Raw genomic sequence first — 15,645 nt, forward strand, 5'->3', positions numbered from 1 at the left:
AGCATATTCAGGGGGAGGAGGTCCCCCTCAGACACAGACTTAGGGGAGGGGAGGGGAGTAGGGGGGAAGTGGGAGGAAGGGAGGAATGGGAGGATACATGGGATGGGCTAACAACTGAGATGTAATATGTATAAATTAATAAAAATGTATTAAAAAAAGAAAATAAAAAATAAACACCTATTGCTAATATTGCTTAGTCACCCGTACAATGAGAAATTGAGCAGCCTACTTAGAAATAGAGATAAATGAGGCTGTTTGTGAAAACTGTAATGAGCATTCAGTCTTCAACGAACAGATAATGTTGTTCATTAATGAGCACCAGGAAGTTTCAATTCTTGTAAAACAGAAAAAGTAAGATGTTAGAAATAGAACTTATAACAACCAATGTGAGTTAATTTCTGGACAAAGGGTTCAAAGAAACTGTTTTAAGAAAACCCAGTGAGTTTCAGCCAACAACAACGATTTAGGAAACTTAACAGAAAGATTTAAGTATTTTTTAAAAGGCAAACAATCAGAAGACCTGAAGCTAAAATGTATAACTAAGAGGCATTGGAGACGTAGTAGAATACATCAGAAGCAGAGTGCATTGAACAGAAGAAATAGTGAAATAAAAAGAAGTTATTTGAAAGTAATTAGGAAAATCTACAAGAACTTTGAAATAGTGTTAAAAAGCCACATATTCTTTCTCTGAATTTCATTGGAGACTTGGTAATGCCAAGTCTGTAGAAAACTTGTTTAAAGAGATAGTAACAGAAAATACTAAAAGACCTAAAATTCTATGTAGTGGAAAGTCAAAGAATACCAGTTATAATGAACAAAACCAAGGCCATCCCAAGAAAATCATATTCTCAAAAAAGTAATGGACAAGGGCAACATTTTCCAATCAGGAGGAAAAAAAATATACACAGGTGTTACAGCTTGCCTGACATAGAACTCCCAGCAGAGATGTCACAAATAAGGAGGGATGCAAGATAAATTCTAAGTAGAAGAAAAAACTTCTAATCAAAGTTACCATAGCCGGCAAAGCTATTCTTTAGAATTTAATGAGATACAAATATACTACTAGACAACGAAATATAAAAGAGAGAAGTTCTTCTGCCTGAAAGAGACTTTTTAAAATATATTTTATTAATGTATTCATATTACATCTTGATTGTTATCCCATCCCTTGTATCCTCCCATTCCTCCCTCCCTCCCATTTTCCCCCTACTCCCCTCCCCTATGTCTGTGACTAAGGGAGACCTCCTCTCCCTGTATATGCTCATAGGGTATCAAGTCTCTTCCTGGTAGCCTGCTATCCTTCCTCTGAGTGCCACCAGGCCTCCCCCTCCAGGGGAAGTGGTCAAATATGGGGCACCAGAGTTCATGTGAAAGTCAGACCCCACTCTCCACTCATCTGTGGAGAACGTCCTGTCCATTGGCTAGATCTGGGGAGAAGTTCGAAGTTTACTGCACGTATTGTCCTTGGCTGGTGCCATGGTTTGAGCTGGACCCCTGAGCCCAGATCTGCTTGTCATAATGTTCTTCTTGTATGTTTCTAGGACCCTCTGGATCCTTATATTTCCCCATTCTCCCATGCTTCTCTCACCTAGAGTCCCAATAGGATGTCCTCTCCTCTTTCCCACTTTACTGGTAAGTGAAGAATTTCATGGGAAAGAGACTTTAGTAGGTAAAAAGAACAGCAGAGGTTAGAAAACTCACTATTGTAAGAAACATTACAAAATAATTCCAAATATTCTTATGTAAACATGAAACATAACCCATTTATATCTTTTGTATGAAAAGTGAAAACAAAACAATGAAAATACTATGTCTCATGATATATCAAGATAAATATAGGAAGATCTAAGTAATTGATCAAAATTTAAAAATGTAGACAGCAATACAGTAAAAATGTAGAGCGTTTTGGTGGTAGTTTTTCTTCTTTTGTTTTTTTTATTTTTCACTTTTTATCTTTATAATCATGTTAAGTCATTAATCTTTCAAAATTGTTTGCTATAGTTAAAATATTTTTTGCAAGCGTCATGGTAAAAACAAAACAGCTATACATAGTAGACCCATAAATAGGAAGGAACGATTTCAGCTGCTTACTAGAGAAAATTATTTAATGACAGAAGAAGACTGTGAGAAACTCAAAAGAAGGGCAGGGTGAGAATGGAAATAATATAAATAAGGCATTTGTATATGAAGTTATCAAAAATGAAGTTAAAACATTTAAACTCAATAAAATAACAAATGGCAGCAGTAAGATCTCTCTTAGCAGTAACATCAAATGTGGATAAACAGTGAGACACAGAATGGCTGAATGGATTGTTTTTGAAAGATTTACCTGTATGTTACCTATAAGAGATTTATTTCTCCTTTAGTAATGCACAACACAAAGGTATAGAAAACATATTTCATGTACAGAGCCCAAACAATAACAAAGAATTGCTGCATGTATAAAAATAATATCCTTTAAATTAAGATCAATGCAGGAATGAAAAGAGGATCAATATAAGATCATGCTTTTTCAAGAGGGTACAGCAACTCTATATAAATACATATATGTGTATATAGCTATATAAGCTTCTATGTTAAATATATATATTTCAATATAGCATCTCAGTTTGTGAACTCTTCTACTTTACATGAGGAAGAAATTTTGGTTGTTACTGCCACAGAGATGAATCTGAAGAACACTAAAGGAAATGTCAGGCCCCAATGTAAATTTATTTGACTGTAGAATCTAAAAAAAAAAAAAAAGCTCATAAAACCTGGTAAGATGGTGGGATACCTGAGGTAAAATGCTGAGAAGATGTTGATCTAATAACATAAAATTTGTGTTAGACAGGAGGACAACTCAAGAGCTATAGTGCACATCACAATGATAATAATAGCATTAAGGGTATATTGCACACTTGGAAACTGCTGTGAGTGTGTGAGATAAAATACATACCAATATATCATGAGGTACACCAGGGATGAAACAGCATAAGACTGCTTTTCAAAGGTCTTTACTACTCATTTGCATCATAGAGAACACAGTTTAAGCACAATTGAAGCGTGCTGACATTTACTACCTCATCGAATCCATACAGAACTACATAAGAGCAGGCTTCTCCTAGCATTACTGGAGCATTAGAAAACTGAAGTGGAAAAAGTGTGATTTTTATGTCCAAATAAAATAAAAGATGGCAAGGATTTAAACTCAGAGAGTGTGCCTCCCTCTACCTTCACTTATATTCTAAAATATTCCTTCAAGTAAGGAAGAAGATTTTTACCTCTTATTATAAAATTACTATGCCAAGATACATCAGAGATAAAACAGAACACATTTAAGCATAATTTATACTTTCCTTCCTATGGATACAGACATATGCATACGCTTGTATCTAGAATTCATATTTCTTATATTCTGATGTCTTTAAACATGCTTATGTATTTGTACTTAGATAAATTTTAAACATGTTCAAAATTTGCTATCAATTGGATATCTTCTATTACATTTATGTACATATGCTTTCAATTATATTTTATTGATATCATTGTAATTTAGGCATTGTAAAATACCTTATTAAACAGACTGTGAAAGTTTCTAAGAAATGCAAGGCTCCATTTTTCAATCCTCATTCACTATCAATATAGTTATGTCTTTATTTACAGAGTCAATGCTAATGTTTCTTAAATAGGTATCAATCATTCTTCACCATTAATTTCTATCATGTTAATAAACTGGGATTACAAAATATCTTATTGGATACTTCTCTTTACTGACAGTTAAGAATCCAGAATAAAAGGAGCAATCCTTTCACGCTCAGAGTTGGAGATCACTATGTTTAAAACCAATAGTGCTCCTGCTACCACATGAGGTTGAAATGGAAAACAAACCCATGACTATGTCTGCCTGGTGCTGTGCCAGGATGATGCCCAACCATATAATGTGCCAAAAACATCTCATCAGAACATCCTCTTCTACTCTACTGTAAATATTAAAAATGTGGGCCTCCCAAGATCAGGGTGATATGTGGCAGATGATTCAGCTTAAGCTATTTTCACCAACTACACAAGAGAAAATGGTGTGATAACATAACGTGTATCATCTCAGTCAGAGAATAGCATTAAAGAATGGTTGGATATAGCAACTTGTTTGAACAAGGAATAGTGAGACGCTAGCTATGACTCCTTTCTAAATGGAGTGTGCTGGCAGAATATGCCTCCCCAAGACTCTTCTAAAAGCTCCAATTACCTCCTTATTCCTCAGGCTGTAGATTAGGGGGTTCAGAGCTGGGGTGACAACTGTATAGAAGACAGAGATGATATTGTCTTGCTTAGGGCTGTGGAAGGAACTCGGCAGCACGTACATGAAAGTGGCACCCCCATAGAACATCCCAACCACGGTCAAGTGGGAAGAACAAGTGACAAGGGCCTTCTTCTGTCCTTCATTTGAGGGCATGTGCAGCACAGTGAGCAGAATTAGTGAGTAGGAGGTAACAATTGCAGAAAGGGGGAGCAACAGGAATATCACGCCTGTCACATAAACCATTAGCTCATATTGAGACGTGTCAGAACAAGCCAACTTCAACAATGGAGGAACCTCACAGAGCAGATGTCTAATTTCCTGGGACATGCAGAAAGGAAAGTGCATCGTGTACACAGTGTGACCTAGTGCACTAAGTGATGCCAGGATCCATGATGTGGCCACCATGAGCCAGCAGACCTTTGGACTCATGAAGATCATGTAGTTTAGAGGATGACAAATGGCCACATACCTGTCATAGGCCATGAAGGCCAGAAGAAGGTCCTCTGTTCCACCCAGTGTCATTGCCAAAAACAATTGAAGGGCACATCCCTCAAAGGATATGGTGTTGTCTCTGAGCAGGAAATCCACAACAGCCTTAGGAGTGACAACTGATGTGAAGAGGAGGTCAATGAGGGAGAGCTGTCTGAGTAGAAGGTACATGGGCACATGGAGCCGGGCATCCACTGTGATGACCAGGAGCAGCAGTCCATTGCTGGCCACAGCCAACATATACAGGCCTGTGATTGTGGCACAGAGCAGTTCAGGAAAGCCACTGTCATCCAGAATCCCCACCAAGATGAAGCTAGTTTGCAAGGTGGAGTTCCAGAGCTCCATTCTGAGTAGTCTTTTCTGTTGCCTAGAAATAGATGCATTCTCAGTAGAACCCTTTTGAAGGTAATTCAGGTCAGTCTGGACTTATCTTAAGACATTGTGGGATAGCCAACAAGAATATCACGCATCATCTTTTAATTTTATTAGCTTAGAATAATCTCTGGTTTCTGAATGTTTTCACTGAATTTTGGTAAACCCTAATTAAACAGGTAGCAGCATATTGAGAACTCCAAAACACTGAGAACTTTTTTTTAAAAAAAAGAAATTAGGTAAATTGTGCAGAGACAAATATCTTTATAGGTAGATATAATCATGTCTGTCTTCATTTTAAACATACTGGGCACTGATTTAAATTCTTTTTCTTACTTAAGTCTGCCTATGATTACAATTCAGATTTTAAAGATTAATTAATAAAATATTTTCATTTTCTTCCTTTGACTAGAGTTCTGCCCATTCTTGGTTATCTAATTGATAACTTTCTTGCCAAAGAAGTCCTAGGTCCTTAGAACACATAATCTCTTGTGTTTTTCAAATGCTCCAGTCTCCTTTATTGACTATGTTATACCGTGTAGTAGTTACAAGTAATTCTAAACTGTGTGAAGTGGTGGGCAAGTTAGATCTTAACTACAGATTTGTAGGAGTACAGAAGGTATTTGCCTAACTGAAGGCAATGGTAAGATGTTTATTTAGGAGTGGACAAAAAATAGTCAGATGACCTTCACAGACATCTATATTTATAGCACATGATAAATGGTGTGAGTCACAAAATTAAAACAAGGCAGGTAAGGCCCAAAGCCAAACTATTATGGAGGATTTAGAGAAAGACTATGACTGTAAGTAATAGTCTGCAGTAGGAAGGACAGACTTGTGCCAAATACTGAATTCATCTGATAGTTCCCCTTGAAGAAGTAGAGAAGGAAAGGTAATGTGTGTGTGTGTGTGCTTGCATGCATGTGCATGCCCATGTGTGTGTATGCATGTGTGTGCATGTGTGTGTGTGTGTGTGTGTGTGTGTGTGTGTGTGTGTGTGTGTGTGTGTGTGTGCTGTGTGACAGTATCTACACATTGTACTTTTTAGTAATGCATGTATTTCACAGTTGGGTAAAAGAAAAAGAATGCATACTGGAAGAGAAATGGAAAATTCACCACTGGATGTTTCTCTGCCAGGTGTACATATTCCTTCTGTGTTGTGTGTGCTTATAACAGTTATGTCAGATCATGACACTTAAATGAGAGAATGATAATTGAATGAGTCACATGATCCAATTATTTTCCTTCACTCAGTCAAAATTTCCTACATTGTATCAGGAACTGCCCTTGATCCTAGAGCAACTGTAAAAAAAATGCATCACATAGAAATCTATATAATAAATCTTGATTATTGATAGTTGAATCAAACTATCAAATATGGAGAACATAAAAGAGAAGTTTTAGGAAAAAATTTCCTGAAGAAGCATCACATATGAGGAGTTGGCTACTCATGAATAGAATCTGGCTAAGTCAAAGAGCCCAGTAGTGCAAAAAAGATGGAAGAGCACCATGAAGGTCAGTGCACGTAAAAGCAGTACAACACACCTGCCCAGTACTCTTCCCATCTTGAACTGTAGATAGATGCCAGGCAGAGAAATGCCCTTTAGATGATATACCATATCATAGGGTCTATTATGTCAAAAAGACAGCTCTTAGCATAGAAACCTTGTGTAAAAGTCCTTTACTAATCTAAAACAAAACAAAAAAAAAAAACAAGAAAAAAACACTTTAGGGCAGAGTTTCTGGCACATGTGTGACTTGAAATACATTTTTGTATAGATTTTACATAAGATGTATAAATAGAGAAACAAAGGGAGGAAGAAATCTACCTTGCACACTCTTTTAGATCTTTGTGCCAAGGCATGAACAATATTTAAAGGAAAGAGGAAGAACAGGTTGTATTAAGGTGATAAAAGTAGAGTTCTAGCTCTTACCCACTGCCCTCTATATCAAGACTCAGGGCTTCCCTCCTGTCCTGACCATCGTCCCTTCATTCTGCAGGACATGCACATGGAGCTAGTGAGGAAGACCCCATTCCTAGAAAATAGCTTCGCAGTATGGTGACTTCACACCAGGAGTTGTCAACGGAGGCCAAATCACTAGGGGGCATTACTTTACTTCATAGAAATGACCAGAAGAAATTAAGGAGATAGAGCTGAAGTTTTGGAAACATGTTTTCATAACTCTTTCCCCTGTGTATTTCATTTTAAAGGTTGTTTTCAAATGGTTTTTCTGAATTATGGTAAATGTCAAGCAGCTTTGTAGGCAGAAAGACCTTAAACGGACATTAGTGAGCCCTATTTGTGGTAATACTCATCTGGGGTTTGATCCATATGACAGGAGCTCAGGAAAATCCAAGTATATGGAAATGAAGTACTGAGCTTTACCGGCCGCCCAGCAGCATAAATTCTAGCATCACAGCTTTACCCAGAAGGAGAAAATAGTCACAACTGTCCCCAGACATTCAAAGTGGTCCCCGTCTGTGGTGCCTAGAGTAAAGATAGAAAGGCTGGGTTCTGAAGACTGAGGAATAAGAATCTCGATTAGGGGTGGGGAGCTCTTGATGCTGCTTTGTAAAGCTTACAACTCCCACGTATTGCCTAAGTCAGAGGCAGAGCCCTTACCTCCAACACTGGTAGGCGCAGGTGTTCAAGATGCTGAAAACAAAAGAGGATTTTCTTTTCTGATGGAGTGCTCTTCAGGGCTTGTGTGGCTGACATTAAGATCAGAGGTCAACTGGCCCTGCAGTCACTGCCGTTGCCAGTCCTCACTGGGAAGCAGGTGAGATTTAGAGCAAGCGCTTGGAAAGCAAGAGCTTTGGAAAGGCTCCCTCAGGATGCTTCCTTCTGAGATCCACAAGCAGACATTTATTCCGGAGGAATAATGATCCTCACGCTTAGCTGGCTTCGAAATGCAAATCAAAATTAGTGGCTTCATTTAATTCCCAACTCAAAATGGTTGTCATTAAGACAGCAAACAACGGGTCTCAATTATTTTAGGCCGTATTCTCAGATTCTCACATCTCTCCTGTAGGTGTCTGTGGAATAAGAAAAGCACTGTAGGAATTTGAAAACAGAGGTCTGGGTGGGGCTGCTTAAAAGAGGCCAGCAACTGCCTGGTTTCCTCATCCCTGGGAAAAGAACGAACCCAAGCTTTGTCCTGTGGGAGGCTTGACAGTGTCGCCCTCCCAGACGTCATGACCTCCCCAGTAAATACTGCTCGTGGAAACTGGATTTTAATGAATCCTCCAGGCACGGCATTTTTGTACACGTTATTTGTTACATTGGAAGTGGGGTCTGAGTGTCTCTGCCCAACACTGTCTTGTTCAAGAGTCCCTAACTAGAGAGTCAGTACCCCTGACCCAAACAGCAAGATCTCTGTACAGATTCTTTCACATTACAAAGGATATCTATCCTGTGGCCCTGTGAGTGGTCTAACCTCAACCTTGCTCCTATGCCAAGTACATCACCTAATATCAGGGTTCCTTCTCTTTATCTTATGCTTCAACATGGAATTACTTGACCTTATTACTCTGGCTCAGTCCTATGTCTCTCCTCTCTCCTGCATGCTCTCAGGTCGTCATCTGTTTGCAATTCATGGCTTCAGGGCTCAGATACTCAGAGTTCTAGAGTAACACACAGAAACCACTTACACCAATGAAAGTAAAAGGGATAAGGAGGGCACTCCATATTTCAGCTCCTGTCTTTCAAGGTCAGCCAGGACCCCAGCAACAATGCGTTTCCTCTGATAAATTGCTTTCCCTCTTCATCAGAGCAGACTCAGATTCTCCAGAGATTAGACACCAACCAGTATAATCCTACAGAAGGGAAGCTACTAGGGAATACAGGATAAGTGTGATACAACACAAAAGTTATAATTGTATGGGGGTCTATACTGTTGTTAAACAGGCATGTGAGAGATACATAATTTGCCAAAGGGAAAAGTGCACATACATGGGCTAGGGTTAGGGTTTCCTGAATAGAGATTCTTTCAAAGTAGTCCAGTGGCCTTAATAAAAATGACTTTATAAAGTAAAAAAAAAAAAAACAAAACTAAAATATTTACTGACAATAATGGACCACCTCTTATGATAGACAGAGCCTTCCCTTCTCAGCTGCTAATGTGATTAAAGTTATCTTAGAGTAAGTCATAACTGTCTCCCTTCCGTGTTGCTTAGGATTAAAATAGCTCTAAGAAGGGATATGGCCTCTTATATCATAGTGGGTTCACAGACATTCCCAGCATGCAAACCAAGAACAGTTTTTCAAAATTTCTAGTTCACCCTTTTGACTGAATACCAATAAGAAGCTGGGAAGGGAACACATTGGAACTGACCTGGGAGGGTTCCCTTCTGGTACGAACCACTGAAACTGCAGTTCAGAAAGCTGAAGGAAGTGAAACACACTCCACCCACATGAAGAAACCTACCGGAAAAAGTGCCCAGGAAAATGGACAATCCTGCCACAAGAGTCTTTTAAAAGTCAAGATTAAGAAAGAATTGTCTTTAATCTGTTTGTTATTTTAAAACCTGTTGGTTAATGTAACTAAAATATCCCTTTTCTGTTAACTGTTCAGCTTAATGCATGTGTATGCATGTGTAATCATATACTGTAGAAACTTAACACGACAAATATATCTTTTTCCCTATTGAAATTAAATTGAGAAAGAACCTGACAATACCTTGTTACTTAAAGGACCTAATATTGGGAGGGTTCACTTTGCTTTTACTATGTTGGCAGGAACGAGAGAGGGAGATCTGGATACTAGGGTGGAATGTGTTAAATCGCAGTGCATGTGCTCGATGGTTGTTATGTTTGTGTGTCAGGACAATGCCTGGGCTCATGTAATATGATATTCTCAGGGTAGAACACTGAAATAAACAGCGTGCTAGCCTCAGTACAGGATAAGAACATGTCGGGAATTAAGACTGGTCAGAGCCTGTAGACCCTGTTTCTGGATGTATCGGCAGGCCCACCCAAATCTCCTCACCTCTCCTCAGGTCTTACATGACAGGGGGTAGATTCCCTGTCACAATATGAAATCATGAAGTTTGTAGCCACAGCCTAAGTGTTTCAACCAACAGAGGGGAAAATAGCAGTTACTCTGTACTCAGTGTCTCCCAAACTGACATATGGTGGTGACACTGTGGACAGAAGAACATTTATGCAATCCTGCAACCCAAGAGGGACCTACGCACTGGTTCAGTACCCTTTACCCTGGTCCTCAGTTCTCCTCTTCTTAGCAAAGCTAATCCCAGAGTTACCAGGCTAGTTATTTTGTCCCTTGATGTCAACATCGACTCTACAGGAGGCTCTAAGGGAGTCACCCCAAATTTTATAAATCTAGAAACCAAATAGCCTGAAAATTATAATTGACTACATTCTGATGGTCAACAGTAACCAAGAATGTAGAATTAATATATTCCCTTAAAAGGGAATCTATCATGTTAGATGATGTTGCACCTTTACTCCACATGGGCTGATTGGTGTTTTTATTATTATCAATGTTTTATTGTTTTGTTTTGTCCAAGTGACATAAGGTATGGTCATCTGCGAGGAAAGACTGTGTGGTTTGAATAAGAATGACTCTGAAAGGCTCATGTTTGAATTCTTAGTGCCTAGTTGGCAGAGCAGTTTTAGGAAGCATTAAGAGATGTGGCATTATTGGAAGGGGTATGTCATTGGAGACCGGCTTTGTGGTTTCTAACAACTTCCACCATTCTCTGTCTGTCTGCCCATCTGTTCACCCTCCTGCTTTCCTGTCTGTTCATCTGTCTGTCTTTTCTTTCCCTTAAAAAAAGATTTATTTATTATATATACAGTGTTCTGCCTGCATGTACACCTGCACACCAGAAGAAGTCATTAGATCACATTATAGATGGTTATGAGCCACCATGTGGTTGCTGGGAATTGAACTCAGCACCTCTGGAAGAGCAGTCAGTTCTCTTAACCTCTGAGCCATCTCTCTAGCCTGTTTTTTCACTGCTGAGTCTCTAGATATAAGCTCTCAACTACAGGTCCTGCCTGCTGCCATGATTCCTACCCGTGGTAGTGTGAATGAAAATACTCCCCATAGGCTCATAGGGAGTGGCATGATTTGAAAGGATTAGGTCATGTGGCCTTGTTGGAGTGGGTGTGGCTTTAATGAAGGAAGCGTGTCACTGGAGGTGGGCTTTGAAGTTTCCGAAGCTCAAGTCACCACTGTCACTCTTTCTTCCTGCTGCTTGCTGATCTAGATGTAGAATTCTCATTTCATTCTTCAGCAGCATGTCTGTCCGCATGCCACCATGCTTTCTGCCATGACAAGAATAGACTAAACCTTGTAAGTGTAAGGCAGCCACAGTTAGAGTTGGTGGTGGGGATTGGTCTTGTGCACCATGTATTTAGATGCTGATTTCTGTGTCCCACAATCAGGATCAGGTTGCTGTCTAGACATGGGCCTTGTCATGATCATTGAAGAATCTCCTGTATCAATGTTGTGTAAGAATGCTCCCCAATTATCTTTGGTTATCAATAAAATGCTTTACAGTTAATGACTGGACAGAGAAGATAGGAAGGCTGGACTTCCTATCCAAGCAAGGGGTGGAGAGGGAGATAAAGAGGAAGAAGAAAGAGGACAGAGGGAGAGAAGGCATCTTGAAGACAGAGGGTACATCAGAGCACCCAAAGAGAGGTGAGATGACAAGTAACAAGCACAGGACTTGGAAGTAGCATAATTACGTTATAATAGATGAATATCTGCCCAGTTACAGTACTTGAAGCTTATAGAATAAATCTATAAGTCTTTGTGTCAATTATTTGAGATTAAGAGCCAGTATTAGAAAAGGACCCTATGAATACCATAATTTAACAAGTTTTCATTCTCATAGTATTCCTTCACAGCAATAGAAGCCCTAACTAAGACACAGCCATATTATTTATGGAGTCTAGCTCCAGATTAAATGTTTTATTTTATAAGCTACCTAGGTCATGTTTCCACCCCAAGTATTAGAAGCCAAATTAAGAGGCTTGTGTATAGATCCCATGCAGTGACCATCAGATGAAATCAGTTTACTGTGTAACTCTCTGGATGATCATCTTTGAACAGCTTTCACTCTACATTTCTGGCTCCAAATAAGTTCAGCTGTCCTTTCTTCACATATTTTCCAACACAGGCTTAATTTTTCCTGCCACTAGTACCTTTGAAGTTCAAGGTGAAAGAACTTCAAGTACCAAGCGTATCAAGTACCAAGTACCAAGTGCAACACAAACACCCAACCGTTCTCTGCTGAAATCAGTCCCAGTTGTGCTTATTCTGCACATTGGGGCTGTTTCTGTTTCTGCTTTGCAGCACCTCCAGTCCCTGCTTCTTCCTCATTCTGCAACTCTCAAGAACAGAGTTCTTCATTCTAAATTTGGCTTGCAACTCCTTCTCCTTGTGATTCGTGCTGATCAGCAACTCCGCTGTCATTTCCTCTTGTCACTATTCATTGATGACAGTTCAGCTGTGCACGGATATTATAGCTGTATAGTTTTGTTTCATCAACATTTTAAGACATTTCTTTCTTTTCCCATTATTGTCAGTAAAGTGTGTTTACATAACTGGTAACCTATCTTTGATCTCTGGGAGTATTTAAAATATTTTAATTAATGTAGACCCTGTAGTATTGTGGGATTTTTTTTCTTCCTGTCGAATGCTTAGAATATTAAGTTCTCTTCAACCATCATCTATGGGACCAAGACATGAGTACAAATAGAAACTGCTCTGTGTTTCCCGAGATTGAGGAGAGAAGAACTTCCATGTATAGATTGTATATGGAGCAGCCTTTAGGAAGAGAGAATGGTCTGGCCTACAAGGGGTATAGCGTGGAAATCAGCATCACCCCCCAAAATCTTGGGAAACACTCTGTGCTTGAGGCCATCGAGTCAGACAAGCTAGCAACCTGAGCGACTCCATTCTTAGTAATTCATTAAGGTTAAACAGAAATGTAGGCTACTTGGCTGTAGTGCCAGTGTTGTGTATCAATAACCTCAGCATTTAGAAAGATAAAAATTTGGATATTGTATGCAAAGGAGAGAAACTTATGATCTTAGAGCTCATTATTGATGGAAGACCTCATGAGAAACAAGCTAGAAAACACACCCAAGAGTATTCATTAACTCACTATTTTCTAGACCAACATTTCCATTTCAGTTGGGATATGAGTCCCTCTGGCTAGGAGAAAGGAGAAAGGAGGCCATGGGGTCAGAAGACAAAGCAGCTTGCTCCCACAAAAGTCCCTGGCTTACTCCCACCCTTAGGGATGGTTAGATAGAGAACATCAGGAACTTTTGGGCATCTTGTTGAATTTCAACTTGCTTCATGAAGCTTCGATCCATGCTTCTAGATGGCAGCAGAACTAGACAAACCTGAGCACCAGGCCTGGAAAGCAGTTTGAAAACTCACATGAAGCTAGAGGCGCTCCATTTATGCAACTGTCAAATGGAACTTGTTTCTACTAATTCTCAAGTGCGAGAACAGGAAAGCCATTTCCTTGGTCTATAGGACACTACCTACGTTGGTTAACTACCTGGCTGCTCCCATTGCCATCTTCACAGTACATCTGTAGATGAGAGGAAGGAATAAAATAGCACTGGCACGTGGCACTGGAACGACGCTTACCTTACTTTGCCAATTTAGCAAAGTTTAATGCAATTAAATACCACAGGGAAAAAACTACATCTGTCTTCTCCACTTGTAATACAACATCCTCAGTCATTAAGAAGCCCCACTGGAAGCTGGAGTGGTTAGATACTTAGGCAACCAAGGTAAGGAATTTGTATCTGTTTAAATAAAATGTGTAACCTCTATGCATTTTGAGTAAAAAAAAAATCAGTGTAAGCAAAGAGAAAGAATTTAAATGACTATATCAGCCAGGTTCCCTAGTTCTTTGAATCCACGACCCTTTCAGTTTCTCTGCTTCTGACATTTTGACAATTAAGAGCATTGCCTGGGCCTAAGTACCTGCTTCCCTGTTGGAATCTCAATACCTTTAAGCCCTGTAGATGTCCCTGGCTTCTGATAATATCTATCAGATAGATGATTTGTGCTCTCAAACTACCAACTGAACTATGACACCTGTTTCACATTCCCATACATTTTAACTGTTTTCATACTAATATCCCCCACTGAAGCCAGTGGAGACTAATGAAATGTTAATATACATGACATGGCTGAGCAGTTTGTACAAGGGTGCCTCACTTTCATATCTTCAGCTTCACGTTGCACTGCCTTCATCGGTCCATTTTGGTGATACACAACACAGGCTCCTGTTAATCTTACTTTCTTGTTCCTGTTGGCTTCTCCATGGCTTTTGGAAGTATGCACCAATGGCAGCTTATGAGAAAGGAAGCCCTCCTCCCTATCTCTGAGCCCTTCTATCTAGTGTGATGATCTGTACTTGTCGCAGGGAGAGCAAACATGAGGACCAGGGGTTGTATTTGTATAGGATTGCTGGGGATAATTACAACACAGAATATCTGTTCTTTGGTTCACTTTTCACCATTTCTCCCAGATACAAATGGAGTCATTGTTTTGTATTATCTTTTTGTTTCTTCCCAGGCACACACTATACATCAATCTGCTTAAAACAGATATGTTCACATTGATTTTATAGTTTTAACTCTAAAATAAACACTTTCTCAAACCCAATACTGCTTAGTATCAGACATATTCTCTTTAGAATCTTGGTGAATGTAGGGCTGGGAAACAGAGGTCACTAATATGAAAAATGTGTACTATTTCAATGGGATTTTATTGAAAAAATGTGGACTCCTGAAATGTAGAAAATGAGCTGGACAGTTTGGTATATTTCTAAAATTCCATTATGTAAGAGATTGAGTCAGGAGGTCCATAGATTGTGGCTGTACCACACAGAAAGACCTTGTAAAACATGTACAAAACAATAACAACAAAGAAATATGAACAAAGCAAAAGCACCGGAAGTAATTTATTGAAATCATGCCTCTGTACCAATTGGAAATTCACACTTGAATGTCTATGCAGGAAACTTACTGGGATATCTAAGCTGTTAGCCAAACACTTACACTAAATTGCATTGCACGACTGAGTTTTACTCCTAACAGAGTAAGTAGTTCATCTTTCTTAAAAGATTGTTCTATTGGGCCGGGTGGTGGTGGCACACGCCTTTAATCCCAGCACTTGGGAGGCAGAGGCAGGCGGATCACTGTGAGTTCGAAGCCAGCCTGGTCTACAAAGTGAGTCTAGGCCAGCCAAGGCTACACAGAGAGACCCTGTCTCGAAAAACAAAACAAAACAAAAAAGATTGTTCTGCAATGTCATGAGTAATATTTCCATTGGACAACCTACTAATGCTTAGCGCTTGCTCACATTAGATGGGTATACTACCAAAGTAGAATTGAGACCTAGAAATTTGGAAATTGAGAAGCAAGCTTATGCATTTGTGGCAAAGAGTATCATATTATAGAGTCATTGTGGGCATCTGATGTTACAAAACGAGAATT

General features: G+C 39.3%; 2 protein-coding genes across 2 annotated transcripts in view; one reads left to right on the forward strand and one right to left on the reverse strand.

Annotated features, from left to right (window-relative positions):
- The window catches only part of LOC311592831 (olfactory receptor 2AG1-like), a 68,674-nt gene that overhangs the window by 29,493 nt on the left and 23,536 nt on the right, over positions 1–15,645 (forward strand). The gene's annotated exons all lie outside the window — the stretch shown is intronic.
- LOC311578657 (olfactory receptor 2AG2-like) lies at positions 4,169–5,116 on the reverse strand (the record flags this gene model as incomplete). The annotated part of the gene is made up of 1 exon (XM_084748653.1): positions 4,169–5,116. One exon carries the CDS (start codon positions 5,114–5,116, stop codon positions 4,169–4,171), a length of 948 nt encoding a protein of 315 aa, XP_084604779.1.

The sequence above is a fragment of the Acomys minous genome (assembly GCF_964271855.1).
Source record: "Acomys minous genome assembly, chromosome: 2".
Classification (NCBI taxonomy): domain Eukaryota; kingdom Metazoa; phylum Chordata; class Mammalia; order Rodentia; family Muridae; genus Acomys; species Acomys minous.